We start from the raw sequence: 22,896 nt of genomic DNA, 5'->3' as shown, positions 1-22,896 counted from the left end.
AAGAAGATAATGTATCTGTCTGTCCATCCATGAGTCCATTTGTTCAAGAACTCCTCCCAAACCAGGTTGGGCTATAATTTTTGATATCTGGGGGAGGAGGGGGAAGGGGAGGAGACTCCAAAAATTTGGTGATATTAATGGAGGAGGTTTGGGGTATGAGAGGGAGGCTGGGTAAAGAAGGCAGGGTTGTGACCTGGGGCAGGGGACTGGGGTGCACAGTTTTGAGTTGGGTATGGGTGTGGAGGCGGGGAAAGGTTTTGGTTTGTGTAAGGTAAGGGGGCACAGGGTTGGGGGAAGGGAGGGTTTGGGGTGCCAGAGGCAGGTTCGGTCTGGAAGACTTACCGGGCAAGTAGCCCAGGATTTTTCTCAAGCAGGCTCCCTGTCTGCCTGGCCATGGCACGGGCCATGTGCATCTGTGAATAGCTGTGAGTCTCAGGGGAGAGGAAGGAGTACTTTGCATGGCTTCCTGTTCTTCAAACAGGTAGCTCCCATTGTTCGGAAATCAGTCAATGGGATTGCACTGGGGGTGAGGGCAGCATGCAAAGCTTCCTCCCTCCCTTAGTCCCTCCTCTCAGGCTTGCAGCTGTTTGAAGACAACTAAACCCTTACCTTGCTTTAAATTATGATAAGAGGAAACTGTATACCTAAGTTGGTGGTCCTAATTCTTACCATTTAGGAGGAGTTCTTGAACAGATGGATGGACGGACTTGCTCACTCAGACAAACTCTCTCAAAAATATAGCAGATATGCAAGTTTTGAATTAAAAGATTATTTTACTAGGATGGTAGAAAGACATCTTAGGTCAGGTTGAAAAAAATGCACATAATGTTACATTTTGTTGCTCCATAACAAAAAGCTGAATTCATTCTTTTGAATATTACATTCTGGATGACAACATTGGAGCCATAAAATAGCACACGTTCTATATTTGAGGTGAAATTTTGTAATCAAAGTGGTAATGCAACAGCAGAAACAAATACGCTCTAATAATTACAATTCTGCTTAGCTGGCAATCACAATATTCATAAACTGGAATGAAACCAACTCTTATTTAGAGAGATGCAATCTTCGCTGTTGCCTACATTTTTAAATGCTAGATAGCTCTGGCACACTAAAATGTATTAAGTGAAATTGCAAAGGAATAGAATATTCTCTTGATACCAGAAAAGAACATCTGAGATTTTATGTATCTGAAAAAAAGTGAGCTTAGCCTCCAATACTTCACAACTACACAGAAACAAAAAATACATTTTATTTACATCTAAAGTACATTTAAACCATTTATTGCCTATTGACCACCTTTTACAAATCTGAGAGGTGTAAAAACCTATATAACAATCTTTTCTTTTTGAACCTACATAAGTTTAATTGTGCTGAAATCTGACAAATGTGCTATTAGAGATAAATTTCCCAACCTACCGTCTTTTCCATCTCCTCTCATTTTTTCATCTTGCTCAATTAACCATTTCAGAACCAGATGGCCTGCTGGATGTTCTGCGATGTGAAGCTTTAAACAAACCAATGACAGACTTAGCCATCTTTCACACATGAATTGGTGTATTTACACTTTAAAAAACACAACATGCATTGTCAGATGATTTTATAAAAAAGATTCTAACATACGCTTCCTCCCTACACCACATTATATTGTGCCACTTGATCATTATTAGCCATAAGCAAATACCAACATTTTCAAAACAGATGAGAATGCAAGCGTTTGGATGTTTACTCAAACATTAACTGACAGAGGTTTGACCCATTTCAGAGTCTCAGTGCACAGACTACATCCTCTGGTCCTCACCAGCCAGCCCTCTCTCCTGACCAGCAAACATACATTCAGCTTCCCATTAACATGGAAGTGTAGTTTCCTGGCCTATCTGCCTCTACACAAGTCTGTGACTCGTCCAAATTTTCATAAGCTGACACATTAAAAGAAGTCCAGAGCTTGCTAGTATATGTAAGAGATTCACATGGAAGTCTAGCATAGATTTCAGAGATATGGGTTGGGAGACAAGGAAAAGTAAGCTGACCAGGTGCTCTGGTAGCAGTCTGGATGTCAGAAAACAGGGAAACCTGGTGGTCCTGAACTTTTATAAAGCTGATTCTAGTTCAGTTTGGAACAGACAAAAGTTTTAAAACAGCTCTCCATCCCTAATCATTAAACAAATGTGTCTCCATGTCCAACAGAGGTTTGCAAGTAATCAAGTATCTCACAGCTCATATTCACAGAATTGTAGAAATGTACAGATGCAAGTGAAATCAAGGTCACCAAGTCCAGCTCCCTGTGCTGAGCCATGCAAAAACTCTGGGGAAGATGAAGCGTGGGTTTTCAATGGGATACCACAAATACATGGATCGCATGTAGCTTTACAATCTGGATAATGTGGTATCTTTGCTTTCCCAAAATCAGGCCAACTTGGGGAACCAAATGAGAGCAATTTGGCTAAACATTCAAATAAGAGAGGGAATGAGGACTGCAAATGCTTCCCCAGTTATACAGAATAGTGAGGATGGCATTTGCATTGTGACTGAGGTGTCTATTGAGGTGGTTGTGCATTGTGACTGAGGGTTTTAATCAATGAAGCTTTAATGTTGGGATATTTTTAGATCCCAGCTCTTCCTGAAGTCCCACATAGCTGTGGAAACCATACATGCATGTCTGAAGGCACAGTCCTACTGTAGCTTACTGATGAATTTAGCAATATTACAATAAATTGTTACAGGAATCAAACCTTCTTTCCTTGTCAAAAAGTAAAGTAGTTGGATTTTGGGATTTTCCTGTGTGCACGTGTATGCTTATTTACTAGCTCACACCCACTTAGCTCCCTCACAAAGATAATATCTTCACTGTGAGCAGCAATTCCTTATACAGTACCGAGTACCAGAAGGGAGGCTATGAGGGGTCAAGGGGAGGGGGGCGGGCTCAGCGGGGAACTGCGCAGCGTGGGAGAGGGCGGCGCTGCGGGACCAACCTGGCAGCACCCCAGCTTCCCTAAGTCAGCCACTGGTCAGTTTCAACAGCACTGGACTTGGGGAAGCCAGGGGCAGAGCAGCTGGGGTGCTCTGCCCTAGGGCTTCCCCTACTCCACCGCTGCTGAAACTGACCAGCAGCGGACCTGGGGAAGCCAGGGGCAGAGCAGCTCCACTTGTCCAGCTGGCCGGAGCACTTCCAGGTTCCAGTTGGTGCCGGACTATCAGGAGTGCCGGACCACTGGATGCCGGACAATTGGAATTTTACTATAGTCTCATCTAACTGCTACTATAACTACTCCAGAGATTGTAAATAATATAAATTTGCCATCGTCCTCTGTAACCCACAAAAAGTGTAAATCCACTCTTACAGAAAGACTTTTTACACACTAGTCTGGCATACTGAAGACCACAAAGAACTAAGCAACCAAGTCTGAGAAACCTATGAAATGCTTAGTCAAGTTTAATTATTTCAAATGCAGTAACACAAGACATGGACATAAAATGCAGTTTCCCATTAACAGGGAAAATTTCAGAGTACAGTCAGTTAAACATATGTTAGGTAAGAGTAATAAATCTTATGATACAATGGAAACAAATTAACTGCAATATCCGTACTGCTTGCCTTGTGTTAGATGCGGTACCTACCTGCCCATCTTTGCCACCTGGAACCAGCTCCTCTGCTGCCAAACTAGCAATAGCATTCATGGCAGGCTGGACATCACCAAGAGCAGACCCTAAAATATCAGCCACCAACACACACGTTGCCTTGTCCATCACCACTTCTTGGGCATGTTCTTGCAGATAACCTAACAAGGCTGGGGAAATGGCTTCTAAAAGTTCACAGCGACGAACATCTGAATCTTTTTTACTGGTGAAATAGCATAAACAATACAATGGTCTGATTATTGCAGAAAACTTGTTTTGTATAAAAGATCAAGTACAAACAAATTTAATCCATGTTTGCTATTTAGACAGATGTTGTCCTCATTAAAAGGTCAAATTAAAAAAGCCAGTCCCTGTTCTGTATTCTACAGGGAATCTAGTTTAATATGGTCTTTTGATAACCATAATCACATGTCACTGTAGTCTTTAACTTCAAGGTGACTGCCCTGTACCACACCAAAAAAGTTAGTTTTTGCTGCAAAGCCAATTCCACCCTTCCATTTTAATTTTTTGTCCTACCATCATCACCACCTCAAAGCTCTGACAGGGACCAAGTAAACAAACAGTTTCCAGATCCTTGTGAAACTGCCATCTCTTCAGTATTTAAACATCAGTACCAGTTGAATTAAGAGAACTACAAAATACCCTTCTAAATCCCACAGTGTATCTTGGGCCTGCTACATTGGTTTATTACTGTCTCCAATAAGGCATCACAAAGAACTGAAGCCTATGCACAAACAGCTATAGATAAGTAATGCATTAATTAACCAAAAAAAAATCAAGTTCCGCTGCTTTAAAATTATCTAAATTAGACCATTGTAGAAGTTGAATTAGAACTAAAATATTCAATTTTACTGATTTCAAGATTTCTCTTGTACAATTTTGTACCAATAATGGATATTAAAAAAGGCTTCAATCTGATCAAACTTAAACAGGAGAAAATCTGTCTTCCTCCTCTGTACAGTTGTAATACTACTGCAACCAAAATACAATCACTATGTGCATATATTAAGTATATATCTACACAAAAATTATACCACAACTGTTACCATTTTCATCAGGTAGTGTACATACATTTATTTTGATTTTGGATTGTTTGTGATGTTTTGATTTTTATTTGATATTACAGAGCTGTCCTGTTTAAAAAGCTGGAGTAGGAAAAATCTGTGGAGATTGTTTCAGCCTGTCAGTTGAATTACCTGTATGCATTTCCATCTCCCTGTTGCAGAAGTTTGACAATCTCTGGTAGGAAGTGTGCAGGATCCCTTGGACTTAGCAAGTACAACAGAACCTTCCTTCCATATTTGTTGTTTATAATATTGGGCAAAGAACCACTTATTTCCTGTAAATATGCATAAACATCAATAACACAATGATGAAAAATATTTTTCAACATTAAGCCTGGACTGAATACTTTCACACTGAAATCTGAGAAAAGCGGAGATGGGTACCATACTTCATAGTTATGCAACACAAATCAAACCCCTAAGCAGTGTATAATGTTTAGGTGGGGTTTGTCAATATTGAGTGCTAAACAAGTGCTTAGTTTTTATATTAAATCTATGATGGTAAAATGTTCTGACATCCTTGGACGGAAGATACAACAGAAGCACAAATTATTCTTTGTATTACCATTGTACTGAGATGCCCTGAAACCAAGGCCCCAGTGGGTGAGGTGCTGTACAAACCCAGAAGAAACAGACCGCACGCCAAAGAAGTTACAATACCAACAGACAAAAGATGGAAGGAAACACACTAGTACACTGCAAAAGCAATCAGATGTGATTATTAACCAATTGTGCATATGTGCAGAAATCAGCTCACAGAGCACAGTTGAAGATGGGGAAGACAACAAAGAAGTTATCCTGAATTCAGTTAAGCAGAGAAGATCCAGCAGCAACCATTAATTCTAAGTAATAAAGTAAGCCTCATTTCTGCTGAAAGGATAACCATTGTCACTTGTAGCTTACTTGAACATTAACAAATACAGTAGGCATTTCCAAGGGATTAATGGCTGGCTAGGAAAAATCATTATGTAAACAAGAATTCTGGTACACCATGCACTTGTGTCCTTAGAAGAGTGATGAAGAAACTAATCAATATGCCAGGATTTTTTGTTTTGCTTATTGAAGAGTGTCTATATATTCATAAAGCAGTATCTATTATCAATAGTACATTTTCTTTGTGCTCATGTTCTGTTCTTCCTGCTTTATGTGTACAGATTTTGTTTTAGCTGGCAATATGATGTACATTAGCCAAAGAATTTTCAAGAACTATTGCAGAAAAATTTTGGTCAATATTAATGCACATTTCAATTATATTTTCTGAAACAAGAGATGGTATTATGAAGCTCTGGGCAATTTCAGCATATTTTAAAGTAAACCTTCTGCTTTTTAAAATCCCTTAAAATCCCTTGTTTCCAGCAAAGAAATCCTTCTAACAGCTGGTAAAAGATGAAATGAACAAATGAACCAGTATCTCTTCACCCTTTGTCTACAAAAAACATGCTAATAAAGATTATGCTTTGTAGATGGTAGGCTGGGCAGAAAACAGCAAAGCTCTTGTTATTACATAAAATGAAAAAAATGCACAAAACCAGGTAAAATGTTGCAGAGTGGAAAAATGTGTACATTTTACACACACTGCTTTAGGATATCCTAAGTATTTATCTTGCACTGGCTTCTGGATTAGTGCTTTTCATTTCTGTAGTCTTCTCACTTCAGGCCTTATTCTTAATTATTCTCTATGCAATAAAATGTGTACAGCCTCTCTCCGAGTTACGAACGAGTTACGGACCAAACACTTGGCCGTAACTCGAGCTGTTCGTAACTAGGACCCCACTGAGTTACACGCGACCGCGCTGTTCATAAGCACGGGTCGTGTTCGTAACTCGGGGACAGCCTTTACGACCGCTCCATGGGAGCTTTGGTCATAAGTGGGAACAGTCGTAACTCGACCGTTTGCAACTCGGGGAGCGGCTGTATTTTCTTCTCACTGGGGTTAGGGATGAGACTCAAACACTATTGTTTGTATGTGATATTCATAATACGATCAAATCATTTTGCCACAAAATTCTCAAATGAAGAAACTATTTAAAAAAAAAAACTAGGGTTTTGCTTTTGTTTCATTGAACAAAACTTGAACACTTAAGTAATGCATGTCGAATTCAGACTCAAGATAAATACAATGTCTTTATTATGTTAAGTCAATATGACCATCAAGATACCTTATTACTAAATCAACGGTTTCAAATGACAGCTACAGTGAGTTTTTAAGTATTTGGTTTGCCTTAATTGGCAGTAATTCTGATGTGCTGTGCATGTGACATTCATACAATAGTGTAATTTCTCATTGCCAACATTTTGCATATTTCAGTACGGTGGAGTCCGGATTATCCGACTCCTGGTAATCCGACACTCCGCTTTATCCAATCCTGCAGCTCCGGGAGCTGCAGGGTCGGATAAAGCGCAGGCGGGGATAATGGCCCCGCTTGCTGCCCCATCGTTCTCTTGGAGCAGCTGCTGCTGCTTCTGCCCAGGACAACAGGGCAGCGAGTGGGGCCATTCTCCCGTCCTGTGCCCTGGAGTCGCTGATGCGTCTCCTGCCGGGGTTGCTTCTTCCCTGACAGCAGCAGCAGCAGCAGCAGCAGCAGCAGCAGTCCCGTGCTCTCTAGGAGCAGCTGATGGGGCTCCTGCAGGGACCGTTCTTCCCCAGCAGCAGTCCCTATCATCCGACATATTCAGTAATCCGACCATGTGTCGGTCCCGTTTACGTCAGCTGATAGGGACTCTACTGTATTTAAGAGACTAGATATAGACTTTGTGTCTACTACCACCGTGAACAGCTGTAGCTTTTTTAGTCAAATCTTCTTAAGTCCAGACTTATGTCTAGCCCTGTAGAAACAATTATACATAAATATTTCAACTAAATAAGGAACAGTGAGAACAACAAACCAATTAACAATTGCAATCCAGATTTAGCATTAGGTTTTAGCCTTTTGAAGCTATGTACTGAGGACAGAGTTTTCAGCTGATTGCCTATTACATAAAGCCAAGATCAAATGTCCAAACCATGTAAAGAAAGAGCTAAATCTGCCCAGTCTCAGTTCTAGATCTAAAAGTTTGTCTACAGTGGCATGTTTTTTCACCAATAACTGCCTTTTGGCAACAAAAAGTGAATGCATATACACTGCAATACGACTTTTGTTGGGAAAAACACTCCATTTTGGCGACAAAACACTTTCAACTCTGCTAGAGATTTTTGTGTTTTCCCCTCCCTTTGCCAACAAAGAGCCAGTGAGAACTCTGCTGTTTGTTTTGTCAAGAGAACTGGCTTCTGCCACTATCCCACAATGTCTGTCCTAATGGCTTTGCTCAGCGTTTTGTGATCTCTGCTGCATTGCAGGCATGCGCCCATCCCTCTTTCAAAGCTCCAGGAAGTATCTGACAACTGAGTGAACTGCTGTTTGAAGTACTTCTGTTCTGCCCTGCACTAGTCACACAGCAGCAGAGACTGCTGTGCTCCTTCAACATTCCTCAGCTTGGAGACCTCACAGAACCATGAGGGAATCCCAAGAAGTGCAGGGTTTAGCTCTGCCTTCCCACAACACTGCAGTGTGGGATCAAGAGCAGAGTCTAGGGAAGGCAGGGAGTAGAGGCAGCAGCCATGTGCACTGGGATGTGGCTAGCTTTACTTCCCGCTCCCCAGACTATCAGGGAGCAAGTTTACCATGATTTACTTCTTTGCCCTCTCCCTTCATCAACCAGGAGAGAGAGGCATGCATGGAATGCAAGTATTTTCCCCTTGCTCCCTGATAGTCTGGGAAAGGAGAAGAAAAGCAAGCCATGTCCTGGTACGCACAGCTGCTGTCCCCCTCTTCTCTCCTGAAACTCCACCCTTGTGTGGGTTGGTTACCCACATTGCTTTGCTCTGTTGACAGGGTGCTGGCAATATAGGCATGAAATGTTGACAATGGGAGGCAGAAAAATTGGTTTGACCGGTTTTCACTTTTGGCGACTTTTGCATGTCAACAGGACTTGTTGCCAAACTTTCCCAGTGTAAACATAGCCTGAGAGAGATGAACTTGTAACCAAAGGAAAAGCCAATTGTAGGTTCTGAAGGACTGAAACCTACCAGAGTCCAAGACTGGAGTCTGGAATGATATCTGGTAAGCTTTTCCACATTTGGAGGTGTGTTTATTGTTTTAATGTTTTCCCTGACATTTCTCTTCCTTAGGAATAGAATAGGGTTATAAAAGCCTGTTTAATTGGTTAAATGTCACATTTAAATCAATAGCCAATTAAAAGGAAGGGCTGCAGGCAGAGGCTGCTTCATCTTGGTTGGAATAGCCCTTGCCTGTGATGTGCTCAGGTCCATCGCAGACAGGGGCTGCTCTGAATGGCTGAGGACATTATATTGTAAGGCAGGGAACTGTGCAGTCTCATGTCAGAAACAGTGCAATACACACTGCCACCTAAAAGAGGTGGTAACTGGGAGGTGAAAGCATAAAGTTGGTTGCTCTTAGTGGGCTGCAGAACAGGAATATAGGTGCATTTGCCCTGAAACTAATATTTTTAGCCAATTTTAAGTTTGACTTTTACATGTCAAGGATTTTTAGTTCTAATTGATAATCTTATGTTTCTATTTCCTTCTTTCCTTACCCTCTGTACAGCTAGTTTGACTTTCTAAATTGGTAATGCTCATGAGCTTTAATTATCTTAAATTAATGTTTTGATCACCTGCACATAGTAGTTGAATTTTCTTTGCTCAAAATAAACACCACCATGTGTTTGGGCCAGGTTTCTTTAACATCTTTTGGCAGTTTAATATAAATCTCAGTCACTATGAGAAACTCCCAGGACTTAATGTTATCTTTCAATATGCACTAGGGATGTTAAAAAAGACATTTATTTTTGTAAATGTATAACCACTGAAAATTAGGCTAGGGTTTTCAGCAGATTTTAGACCTAGTTTGAAGACTATAGCAATGGCAATATAAATTACATAAACATTCATAATAGTTACTGTATACATTGAAATAAAAGATAGAGAGAACTCTGGACAAACAATAGCTTCAAAACCTGGCTAGAAGTTATATACTAGATTCCTAAGTCTGAATGAGCTCTTATTAGTTGCACTGGTGACATTTAATATAATATTTTAGGAAAATTCAACTACTTACAGATATGATTAATTGTTTCATAAGTTTGGTATCATCAATGCAATCAAATGCTGCCAGCAAGACCAAGTAAGAGAATTCACCCTGTAAAGGCAAAGGATCAACAAGGTTTAGAGAGATGATGCTGCCCTACATACACATTTCCTGTGATGAATACTTGCCCAAATTGTGAAAAACTGCACCAAGATCTGATGAATGATTTCCTCCAATGCCTGGCTGAAGTGGTCCTATAACATGTAATTATTTTCTGGAGGCAATGTTTAATAAAAACATTTGTTTAAAACAAAAGTGATAAAGAGTGGAGCTGTCTCTAAACTGCTGAATTTCCCTGGGTAGACAGCTGTGCAACATGCTGCACTGTCAATAATTGCCAACTGGATTCCATGAATACTCATCAATTTGAGGCCAAAGATTTGCTTTGTAGAATAAAAGGTAAAATCTTCTTTCTTCAGCAGATTTACCTTAGAGTCAACATCTTTCACCAGATTTTTGGAGGGCAAGTCTTAGTTAAATCCAAACCTAAAGGATAAAGGCAAGATCCAACTCTGACGGATGCCAATGATAGGGATGTAAGCGTCTAGTTGACTAACCGATAAACAGGAACTTAGCAATTAGCACTATCGACTAGTTGCATCCTCCCACTCCTGCCACTCTGCATAATAAAGGACAGGGAAGCCGGTGTGCCAAAATGCTGGATCAGTCCCTAGTACCCAGTCCTCTCATAACTCCCTCTTCCCCCATTGCCATAGGGAAGCGGGTAAGCAAAGATGGTGGGTCAGTCCCCGCTTGTTCACCTGTAGCATCCCAGCCCCCTGTAGGATTTCTGTTGTCAGTCAGCTGTAGCCTCCTGGTTTGCTCAGTGTCCTGGCTGTTGGTGGGACCTGCAGGCTCTGGCAGTTATTCCATGCTATTAATTTTCTTTATGCCTGTCAGCAGCAGGAAGTAGAGCACCCCACCCCAAGGAGCTCCACCTTCCTCTGCCACTGTGAAGAAGCAAGGTGCAGTGGGCCAGGAGAGGGCAGCAGAGTGGGGTAGGGCAGGCTGTTGGACCACTCCAGTTCCCAGCAGAGCGGTGAATGTGGGAGGGGTTCCCTGCCTGGTAATCCCCCAGTTTACATCATGCAGGGGGAGAAAAGGGTTGGAGCAGGGCCAGGGTTTGGGGGAAGCAGCAGGGCCATGTCTGCAGGAGGCAGGGGTTGCTCTGGGCCCTGTTCCCTTCTAGGGATGGCCCTGTATACTGGGACCCAGTGCTGTTTAAAATATTCATAAATGATCTGGAGAAAGGGTAAAAAGCTGGGTGGTAACATTTGCAGATGAAACTAAATTACTCAAAATAGTTAAGTTCAAAGCAAATCGTAAACAGTAAGTAACAAAGGGATCTCACAAAACTGGCTGACTTGGCAACAAAATGTAGAGGAAGCTTGCAGTGATAAATGCAAAGTAATGCCCATTAGAAAACATAATCCAAACTATACATACAAAATGATGGGGTCTAAATCAGCAATTGCCACTCAAGAAGCAACTTGGAGTAATTGCAGATAATACTCTGAAAACATCTGCTGAATGTGCAACAGCAGTGAAAATAAATAAATATTTTTTAAAAAGCCAAAAGTGTTAGCAACCATTAGGAAAGGAGGATAAGATGACATTAAACATTATGGTACTTCAGCTTCCCACAGCTCCCATTGGCCAGGAACGGCGATCCGCAGCACTTGCTGGCTGCAAGTGCCTGCACCTGTGGAGGTGCAAGTAAATAAAGCAGTAGTGGTCCACTAGGGGCTAACCTTTGTGAACAGCATATGGCCCACAGGAGGCTACTGCCTACCCCTATATAAATCCATGGTACATCCTAAGGATGTAAAAGAGTAGTTGAATAGTTGACTACCCGATAAGCCTAGGGCCTAGGCTAATCAGGTAGTCAAGTTGACTACTCGCATTACCCCCGTCTCCACGGTGCAAGGGGGGGGGACAGAGGAGGCAGAGTCGCAGTGGTGCTGCAGCTCTGCCTTTTAAATGTAATAAGTTACCCAAGTCTCACTACATTTAAAAGGCAGAGGCAAAGCGCGGGACCTGGCGCAAAAGGGGACTGAAGAAGTCCCTGATCACGCCGGATCCCCAACTACTGCAGTGCTGCCTTTTAAAATGTAGCAAGAGCCAGGCAGCTCTTACTACCATTTAAAAAGGCAGAGGTGCAGTGAGGTTAGCTCCCAAGGTGAGCCAGGAATAAGCAGTCCTGATTCATGCCAGCTCTGGAATACTGTGGCTCTGCCTTTTAAATGCAGTAAGAGCCTGTCATTAAAAGGCAGAGCCGCAGAAGGGGTAGCTATCACGCATACCTCCCCCCATCTAATTGAGTAATTGATGGAAATTCCATTGACTAGTTGATTAATAGCAATTTAACAGCCACACCTTGAGTACTGTGTGTTGTTTGGGTCACCCCATCTCAAAATAGATGCATTAGAAATGGAAAAAGTACAAAAGGGCAAAAAAAATTATTAAGGATATGGAACAACTTTCATATGAGGAAAGATTATAAACATTGGAACTGGTCATCTTGGAAATGAGATGCCTAATTGGGAATAGGGATGTAAAAAATGAAAAAAGCGAACCTGGGGTCAACCAATGGAATTAAGAGGCAGCTGGTTTAGAAGAAACAAAAGGAAGAACTTCACACAATTCAGATGTGTGGAACTTGTTGCCAGGGATGCTGTAAAGACCAAACTATAACTGAGTTCAATAAAGAATTATATTAGTTCATTCATGGGCGATAGAATCCCTGAGCATCTTTATTAGCAGCCATGGATGGAACTGCCTCAACTCTGGGTGTCTCTATGCCTCTGATTGCCAAATGTTGTAACTGGATGACACGGGACAAATCATGTGATAATTACTCTGTTTTGCTTGTTCCCTCTGAAGCATCCAGCAGTGGCCACTGTTGGAAGACAGGGTACTGTGCTAGATTTATAATTATTCTATTACTTAAAGAGGCGGCAACCAAGACTCCCTGCAATATGAGGTACCACTGTAGCTTTGGTATTCTCTGCTTCCTTCTTAATACAGTTCATAATATTATTTACCATTTAGAATGCCAATGCGCACTGTGCAAGCAGGTATCAATGATTTACCCACGATACCTATGTCTGATTCCTCAAAGATTACAGTCCAATTCCATCAATGTGCCCCATTTGTCAAACAGACACTTCTATTTGACGTTAAAAAAACAACAACTTATTTTTGTGAGTTATACCTACAAATATTATAACTGAAAGAGAGTGGGACAATTATAATTTCCACATTTATTTATTTTTTGACATTATGATATGGATAGTCAGTATCAATGTTAGTTTCCCATCTTGTTTCTCTGAGTATTTAGAAATATAATATACGTTCAGCAACTGGCCTTGAAGCAGGAAACAGAACATACTGAGTATTTGTAAGATGTTTTACTAGTGCAACCCCAGCTAGTGGGCTTTTCATTCTCACAAGGCTCTTTCCACAAAAATGTATATTAACATTTTCTACAGTTAAATATCAGTATTTTATGTCTAAGTTTTCTATCAAAATGGCAGTTTCACAGATTGTTCTAACTTCAGAGTAAAGTCAAATTCATATTTTGTAAATAGGGAATGATTTGACAGTTATGAAAATGCTTCAGTGATTACTTTAATACAAGATTTATAAATACTCACAGTAGCTATTTTTTCAATATAGGTCTTCATGGTTTTCACAATTACTTTTCTGTCCTATCCAAAAAAAGGGGGAGAAACATTAGTAAGCCTTTGTCAACGATTTAATAACTAAATTGCTATTTATACCTTTGAGTTTAATTTCAGCTCATTTCTTAAAAAGCAGAAAATATTATAATAAGCATTACTTTTGTAATAGACTGAAATGTTAGACACAGATTCTATGACAAGACTCAGCACAAAAGAGAAACCCCTAGGGTTTTCTGCAAGATTGGGATGGCTGGAGGAGAACTGAGAAATAACAGCTGTTATCACATTACACATGTTGTAAAGGTAAGGATTGCATGTCTAATGGACACTCTCTAGCTTCCGATTTCCTGCTGTGTACAGGAGAAAGTCTGCCAATCCCTTATTGTGGCATAGCTGCTACAGTACACAAGAGGAAACTCTTACCTCAAGTATAGGTTGAGCCTCCCAAATCCGGGACTCTCTGATCCAGCACAGATGTTGCTGGACCAAAGAGCCTCAGGAGCAGGAGCCAGCTGAGAGAACGTGGGGTTTACGGCGTTCCGGCTGGGCCAGCAGCAGCTAGAAAGGGGAACCCTGGCATCAGCGGGGCCAAGCAACATTGGGGAGCCTCCCCCCAGCCAGAGAACTCTAGTGTCAGTGGTCAGGCAGCCCTGACCAGGAAACCCCTGGTGGCAAAAGGGCCATGCAGCGGCTCAGGAGCTAGGGAATCCCGGCAGCAGGGCCAAGTGGCAGCCAGGGAGTCCCAGCCCCAGCGGGGGAACCCTACCATCAGTGGGGACAGGCAACATCGGGGATCCTCCCCCCTGCCAGGGAACCCCAGTGTTAGTGAGGTCAGGCAGCTGGAGAGCCCCTGGTAGCGGGGCTAGCAGTGGCCGGGGAACCCCAGGAAACCTTCAGCAGCCGTGGGGTTGGGCCACAGCAGCAATTGCAAGGCTGGCAACACCCAGGTTGCCCTGACTGGGGAACCCCAACGGGTAGCAAGGCAGGGAGCGTTGGCCCTGGGCAGCTTTAGCAGGGCAGTGGCAGCGCAGGGAGCCACAGCCATGTGAGCCCCCAGGGGAGAGGCAGCCAGCAGGGAAGCATTGACCTTCCCTGGTCCAGCAAATTCTCTGGACCAGGACGACTCAGGTTCTGAGGGTGCTGGGCCAGGGAGGTCTAACCTGTACTTCGACTTCTCGTCTAGGACAGACACCTGCTCAGCAAGGTTCCTAAACTATACATCAAAAAAGGCTCTGTTCTGAAGGAGCTTCGCTAGGAGCATCTCCATTAAAAGGCTTCCTCACTGGCCTTCATTTTTGGCCCCTTTAGCCACTGCCCTGCCCCTTCATCATTCCACTTCAAGCCTACTTAAAAATATATTTCACTTATTTTGATTCCCCACTTAAGGTATGTGTGCATAGCAGCTGGGAGCATGCTTTCTGGCAGATAGCACACTAAAAAGACCAATGTAGCCATAGCAATATCTCAGGCTAACCATCCAAATATGGACCTGGGTGGTGAACTGGACTTGTATACTTGGAAGGTTAGTTTTAGCCGCTGCAGCTGCACTTCTATTTCAGTGTACTAACTCAGGCAGAGCTAGTGTATGCTCAGTTACTAGTGCTGGAAAGCACACTTCCAGCTGCGTAGACATACCCTTACATTGAAGGCTGTATGTTATTTCTGCAAGTGCTCCTGACACTCCCAACACCTAAAGCAGAGCAGCCTCAGTACAGACTCCCTCCCGCCTGCCCCCTCGTATTTTTCTATTGTAAAAAAAACTGTGACCAACTCTACCAGTGTTCTCTCTAAGCTGAGAGGCAGCACAGCTTCACAGGTGATTAGTCAATGCCACTTGGTCAGTCATGTCCACGCACAGAGTCAGGAGCCTATGACTGGGCAGGGCTGATTAATCACCTGTGAAGCCCTGTGATCCCCACTCTCAAAATGAGACTAAATTTGCTAATTTGGGACATGTTTATCCCATTTTCACCCATACTCTGACAAAGTAATCTATGGAGTAATTACATTATTGCAAAGATCACTGAAAAAACACCACACAACAATCTTCGGAAACTTTGATTTTCTTTGTGCCTGTGACAGCAGAGCCAACTTACAACCTATGGAACAGAGCCGAGTAAGCTAACGTGCATACTGTACCTTGGGTGTACCATGCCATAAAGCATGCATGGCTACTCGGGCTCCATCATGTGTATGTGCCAGGTAGATGACTGCTTCTCTGATTGCTTCAATCATTTCCTGAGGTAGAAAACATAATTAAGGGATACATTTGTTTGGAAGAGTTTTAGAGGAAAGGTACATATTTTACCTGTAAAAATCTGAAGACTATTATTGCGCCTAGAACCACACTCTTGTATTCAGATGTACTATGCAATTGACATCAGGAGTCCTAAAGCCATAAACAAAATTTTGGCCTAGCAGTCTAAACGTAAAAGTTAAGTCAACCAAGCTACACAGTTCACGGTTGTGAAAAATGTTGAGCCCAGTGCAACATAGTTTGTTTCATTTAATTCCACTGTCAAAGAGGCTGACAGAAGAATTCTTCAATCTATCTAGTTATTTCCTGGAGACGGTTTACCTAAATCATTGGAAAAAAAACATTTTTATTGATATAGCAAGCCTCTCCACTATAGTGGCACTGCTGAAGCACCTTAGCTGTGTCGATGCAGTGTAGATATATGCTTATACTCCCCGTCTCAAAACTGTAATCACAAACACTGGTGACTGGAAAGGTGTTAATGCGTCAGAAGCTCTGTAGGGTCGTAAGTCAAGAATATAAACATCTTGGTACAGGTGGTGTAAGAAAGTTCAAACGATGGGTGGGCAAGTAGCCATTTACACAGTATGACTCTGCTCCAGCACCTATAAAAAGTCTTTGCCAGACTGCAGAAGTAGAATCAAGATCTATTGTCACTATCAGGGAACCACCACTGTAAGTAACTTTTCGACAGACAGTTAAAGAATCACCGCATGTTTTCAAAAAAGACATTCACTGCAATTATGGGAACTGTTTTTTAATTGTGCAACCATACTGAAAACGTTTGATAAAACACAATGGGACAAAATATTGTTTTATTGTGAGAATACACAGTAACCATGAAATTAGAGACACATATTGGTTGAGGTATATTTTAAAAGGACCAACTTCTGTAGGTGAAAGACACAAAATTTCATACTACACTGTGTAGCTTGAAAGCTTTTCTCTTTCACCCACAGAAGTTGGTCCATTCAAAATTATTGCCTCTTCCACTTTCTCTCTCTGATTACATCTACTCTGCATGGCTATTTTGGGATACTGGCGATATCCCGAAATAGCTACCTTGCATCTTCACAAGCAGTCCGTATTTTGAAATATTTTTCGAAATAATGGGTGCACTATTTTGGCATCCCCGTAACCCTCGTTCCGTGAGGATTAAGAGATGTCTCAAAATAGTGTGTTATTTCAAAATTTGGTGCTGTGCAGATGTGCCAAATTTCAAAATAATCTATTTTGAAATTAAATTCAAAATAAGATACGCAATTTGCATAGTGCAAATTGCGTATCTTATTTCAGATCTAGGGTGCTACGTGGATGCACGCTCTGTCTCTTATCACAGGACCACCACAATTACAAACATTAAATTAGTATGCATTACAGACATACGTCTTTACCTCTTACAATCTCCACAGGTATTGAGAAACTTCCAATCAAGATGACAAAGCTGACTTACACGAAGGGACTTCAAGTTAACTAGATATATGAGTAATAATGAGGTAACAAGAAATACTCTTGTCCTACCAAAATTCCTAAATAGCATTTTTTGTAATTATTACTTGAATTCTTCGAGTGTTTTACACATACCCTAAAACTAAGGAAAACTGAAGATATCCTATCAACAATCTCAAACAAGGAGCTTATTTTCTAAAGCAAGATAAAGGGGCTTATCACTACAATCTTAAATGTATAATAACTTTTGGGGTTTTGTTTTGGGTCTACAATTCTCAAGAGTCAGGGCCATGGTGTTTTAGAAAGTAGAGCTACAGAACTGCTACTTCAGGAAACCTAAACACAGCATGCAAAAAACCCAGAAGAAACGTGTGTTGAACATCCTACCTCATTCACTATCTGAGGCATCTTAAAAAACTCTACCGTGAGTTCATTAAAATTGTTGTAAGTACAGTATACTTAAGTACAGAAGTGTAGAAATACTTACAGATCTTTGTTTTGGGAGAGCATGGATGATAAAGTCCAAAAATACTTTATGTACCAGTGAATGCTTTATCACAGCCTCTCTGTATAAAAGGGGGAGGAGAAAGGGGGAGGAAAGACAAGACAATCACATATACTTTAATTCCTATGGTCTGACTGTCTCTTCCAGTTGTCTGCCATATTATGGTGAAAATATCAGGATGCTCTTCCAATTCAGGAAGTACAGTCATAGTGTGAAAGAGAAACTGCAACGAGCATTCCTAATGAGACATCAACTACATGTCAGACAAAATGCTCTTAGGGGCAACAACAAAAAGAGTTATTTTATAAAGCACGGAGGAGTCAATCAAGAACTACACTTTTGCACACCTAACAGGATATTTTTCCGAACAAACCACTGGATCAGTCTGTCCAATTCTCCTTTATAATGAAATATCAGGCTGTTTAATTCTGTAGGTTGCTACTTTTTCAAAAAAGCTATAGTATAATATACTTGGTATTTATACAGTTTTTAATAAGAACTACACAAATCATCTGAATTAAACTACTAGTTTAATATGTGAGGAAATATTCCACAGTTATTTAGAATTCCTAGTGGGTGGAATTACAGTCAAACAGAACAACCTTTTACAGTTTGACCGCGATACTAACACACACCCTCATTTGCCCATTGTCGTGTCTTGTTTTCAGAAAGCTACTTTTGTCCTTACTTTTGTGCCATTGGAGTAAGAATCTGTTTCATTTCATCCATAATGGCCTCTTGCTTTTCAGGATGAGCCTCTAACACTTTGTCCAGTGTAGAGTGAACTGGGGACTGAAATGAAAATATCCCACACCAGGTTTAGTTACAAGTACTGCTTTTCAGGTTCTAAATAAATGTTTTCTTCATCATTTATCCGAAAAACATCACACATTATATGCAACAACCTTCATACCTCAACTTAGTTTTATGTTTAAACAAAATTAAGTTACACCATTTTAAAGATGTAAAACACAGTTATAATTTTAAAATTAAACAAATGTATACAAATTAAACAAAAACAAATTGATCTATACTTTTACACTCTGGATAAGTCTTTAACAACACATACTCCCAGATATTCATAACATTGCCAGGAATCACATGGGGAAATAAGATAGAATGTTGCCTTTGATTCAGTTAAGTACATATATTGAGCCCCTTTTGGGGTCCAGTCCATCAATTAAGACTAGTAACTATTTCAAGAGAAGCTGCTCTTAGAAGAGCCAGCTGATAAGTAGGAACATTCTATCAACCAGTATCTCATTAAAATGAAGAAACAAGAGAGCTGGAAGTCTTTAAGGATTATGGTACAATTCGTTTAAAAAAAAAAAAAAAAAAAAAAGCTCTGAAGCATTCAGTTTTTGCAAAATTAGGATTCTGGACGTCAGAAAAAAAAATAATTCTTTGGTCACTGTTAAATCTGATATTTGTAGAGAGAACTGACTCCCACACTCTTAAGTATGGAAACATCAGAATTCCTAATAAGCCTTTTTTCTATGACACTTCATTCAATGCTTCTTCTCTAATACAAATATTTATTAATTTTGTTTCCACAATAGGACAAAGATAATAGTTACTGCAATTTGAAGACAAAGTAAAAAATACTCATTTCACACTAAAGCACGCACTTGCAAATGTTGCACAGGCAATTCGAGGAGGGGAGAATTACAAAAAAGTATACTGCATATTTAATTTATACCTGCTGGCTACGTCTAGACTGGCATGATTTTCCAGAAATGCTTTTAACGGAAAAGTTTTCCATTAAAAGCATTTTCAGAAAAGAGCATCTAGATTGGCACAGACGCTTTTCCGCAAAACACGTGGAAAAGCGTCTGTGGCCAATCTAGATGCGCTTTTGCGCAAAAAAAGCCCCGGTCGCCATTTTCGTGATCGGGGCTTTTTTGCGCAAAACAAATCTCAGCTGTCTACACTGGCCCTTTTGCACAAAAGTATTGCGCAAAAAGACTTTTGCCCGAACGGGAACAGCATAGTATTTCCGCAAGAACACTGACAATCTTACATGAGATCGTCAGTATTTTGCAGAAATTCAAGCAGCTAGTGTAGACAGCTGGCAAGTTTTTCCGGAAAAGTGGCTGATTTTCTGGAAAAACTGGCCAGTCTAGACACAGCCTTAGGGTACTTCCAGCTACCATTATGAATGCATAGCCAGGGGAAAGTATGCACATTTCTGACAATGACGCAAAAGATTTTAGTATCACAAATAAAGTGACTTAAGAGAAAATAAATCCTATTGGCTCAGAAGACAAGTTATTCCTAAATTTGAATGTATCAGAGTACTAAATACAAATGGTAATTTTTTCTTTATAGACCTAATATCTCGCATCAGGAAGCCATCTCTCAAATGTTATTTTCTAAATGCTTAGCTAGTTTATTGTTGACTTTCCCCACTCCAGGTTAATTTATAAGTTATATAATTTAACGTGGCTCATTGGCCAAGTTAAAAAATTACTTTTGCCACTTCCCCATCATCCTATTCAACACCAAATCTTTTATGGAAGACAGTCAAGTCAGCAAGGGATGAGACTTTCAAAAGGAGCCAGAGAGATTTGGGTGGCCAATTGATTTATGACCTTTTGAAAAATCCCAACTCAAGTTAAATGAAAGCAAAACCCTACTAACATATAAAGGAAATGTGCTGTTAAGCATTAATCTGAAACATAAGAAACAAGTGTATAGTCGGACCATGCTACAGGACATAAATTAATTTAAGAGTAGCAGATAAAAGATGATACAACAGCAGCATGAATACAATATCATAGACGAGAAGTGGATGAAGTACCAAACATTACCTTGTAAATTTGGAATGTGTTTCCATAGAGCTCTTCTGTTAACATGTTCCTTTGCTCCAGAATGGCTTTATCATTGTACGCATACTCTACTATAGCAGATGCTTCAGAATGGCGGAGCATTTTTTTTACCTCACCTTTGAAGCTCTTAATTATTTCTGCAACTTGTGATTTTGTTCTGTAACGTGTAAAGATAGACACCAAGAGATAGGAGATTGGGATAAAGGAGAGGTTATTAACTATATACATTTCCAAAAATAAAGCTAAGTGATTAAATATTATCACAGTAATACAAAAGAGACAGGCATCTATACCTGTGACATCAACCAAACACCTACTGTGGAAATACAATTAGAAAATAAACAATAAGCTCATGTTTTTAGTGGTAATACTAATGCTGCTATTGAGTCCCCTAAAGCTTTTTACTAGGATCCACAGATATGAATAGAGGCCGCTATCAGCTAATGCCACTTCAAGATCCATTAACTGTAATGTAAGTTTCTGCTTGGAAGCGTGTGGACTGAACACATATGTTAAAGTGTGTTAACCAACTAGTACCCAAAGGATCTCGTCTTGATGTCTGGATCCATCTAGTCATCTATCTTGTGTCTTGGATCCATGTAGCCACTCCCACTCAACCAGGAAATTTCCCTGTCAATTTCTGCAATAGTGCAGAAGCAGAGAGGAAAGAGTGAGGAGCGTACAGCTCATGCGTACACGACCGGTGCCATACCTATGTCAGCATAACTGTTTAAAGATGCAGATTACAGTGACAGAAGGGGGTGGAGGATAACTAAAGCAATGGATACATTCTTCCATCAACCTAACTGCTTCTACACCAGGAGCTAGGTTAGCAGAGCTACATCACTCAGGAGTGGATTTTTGCAATCTATCAACTCCACAGCTACAACAAACTAAGTCTAGACCAGGCCACACCTATGCTCCATAAATGTAGCTGATCTAGCTAAAGGGAATAGAAGAAGAAAATGAACAGTGACAGCCTAGTAGAGGGCAGAGCAAGCCAAGGACAGACAAAGGACTCAGTGTACAACAGTAGGAGTACATATTTATTTTAGGAGACATTGGTTACATTCTGTAGAAAAAAGACAATTTTCTGCACTACTGTAATCTTTTCAAAGGGAAGGGCATGTCTTTGTAGGACTGTTTATTATAAACCACACAAGGGAAAGCATTGAGCGTCTTTCCCTGTCCCGATCTCTTCTGCATGTGTATTCTGCACTTTTTAATTTGATGTTCAGAATTTTTGGAGAGAGAGCTTACCCTGTAACAATGCTACAGGACATAAATTAATTTAAGTTTATGACAGCAGGCAACTCCCAGCCCTTATTTTCAAATACACTGCCAAAACAATTTCACATAGAGGAGACAGCCTGCATCAAAGCCATTATTTATGATGTAACAGATTAATAATAAACAGGTACGTTCACATTCCAAAATTAACGGTTTATGCAAGAAAAAGATACAAGAATTGATTAACATCTTCATACCCACCCATACATAAGAAACTTCTTTACAATATTTCTGGAATATCTGGACTTGCTCAATTCTATTAGGCTATCTGGGGAGGAAAAAAGAAGAAAAAGATATGTTAGTTTTCTTCATCCCTTAAAATAGCATGCTGTTTACTCTCCTACAAAACAAAACTAAAAATCATAGCTCAGTGACCTCTTGCACTTGAGCAGGAATTAATTTATCGGCAAGTGACATCTAACGGAAAAAACCCTCAGATATGAAAAAGTATACCAACAGACTTTTGAGAGTGAAGAAAAATTAAGGAGAGCTACATTATAAAAAATAGTGCCAATTTCCAAAGCAAATGCATAAAAAGAGAAAAATACACCTTTTAATTCTTCAAATATCTCTTGCCTTTGCTTTTCATTTCCATACCGAATGAAACATTGAATAACTCGAGTTGAGTCATGTGCAAATGCCATCTGTAAGATAAATATTTTTATTATCTCAGCCTTTTGCATAATATTATATGAAAGAGTTTATTTTAATACATTTATTCTGTTAAGAGTATTGTTTTATGCAGCACATGGGATGATATGGCAAATAGGTATTATATAAATAAAATACATTATAAAGAAAAAAGTTTTAAGGTAAGTGTAGTTTTAACAGTTTTCATTGCTCCAATATTTCACCACCAAACAGAGAATAAAATCAATATCTGGCAACTGCAGGCAATGGAATTAGTGATATTTGTAAATATGTGCCAAAAATATTGAACTTTTTTATTTTAAATGGAGATTGCCCAGCTCCTAGAACTGGAAGGGACCCCCTCATTGAGTCCAGACCCCTGCCTACACAGCAGGACCAAGTATCAT

General features: G+C 40.4%; 1 protein-coding gene across 2 annotated transcripts in view; it reads right to left on the bottom strand.

Annotated features, from left to right (window-relative positions):
* The window catches only part of PUM3 (pumilio RNA binding family member 3), a 43,499-nt gene that overhangs the window by 7,927 nt on the left and 12,676 nt on the right, over positions 1-22,896 (bottom strand). For both annotated transcript variants that reach the window (XM_075931657.2, XM_006129899.5), the window contains exons 6-16: positions 22,410-22,503; positions 22,061-22,127; positions 20,552-20,726; positions 18,430-18,533; positions 17,724-17,802; positions 15,670-15,768; positions 13,504-13,557; positions 9,818-9,898; positions 4,836-4,978; positions 3,619-3,841; positions 1,420-1,507 (exon numbers count right to left, since the gene is read on the bottom strand). In XM_075931657.2, the coding sequence (XP_075787772.2) occupies positions 1,420-1,507; positions 3,619-3,841; positions 4,836-4,978; positions 9,818-9,898; positions 13,504-13,557; positions 15,670-15,768; positions 17,724-17,802; positions 18,430-18,533; positions 20,552-20,726; positions 22,061-22,127; positions 22,410-22,503 (1,207 nt within the window). The remainder of the gene's footprint in view (positions 1-1,419; positions 1,508-3,618; positions 3,842-4,835; positions 4,979-9,817; positions 9,899-13,503; positions 13,558-15,669; positions 15,769-17,723; positions 17,803-18,429; positions 18,534-20,551; positions 20,727-22,060; positions 22,128-22,409; positions 22,504-22,896) is intronic.

The sequence above is a fragment of the Pelodiscus sinensis genome, chromosome 6, assembly GCF_052426305.1.
Source record: "Pelodiscus sinensis isolate ZL-2025 chromosome 6, ASM5242630v1, whole genome shotgun sequence".
NCBI classification, from domain to species: Eukaryota; Metazoa; Chordata; order Testudines; family Trionychidae; genus Pelodiscus; species Pelodiscus sinensis.
This window is presented reverse-complemented; position numbering and strand designations above follow the sequence as displayed.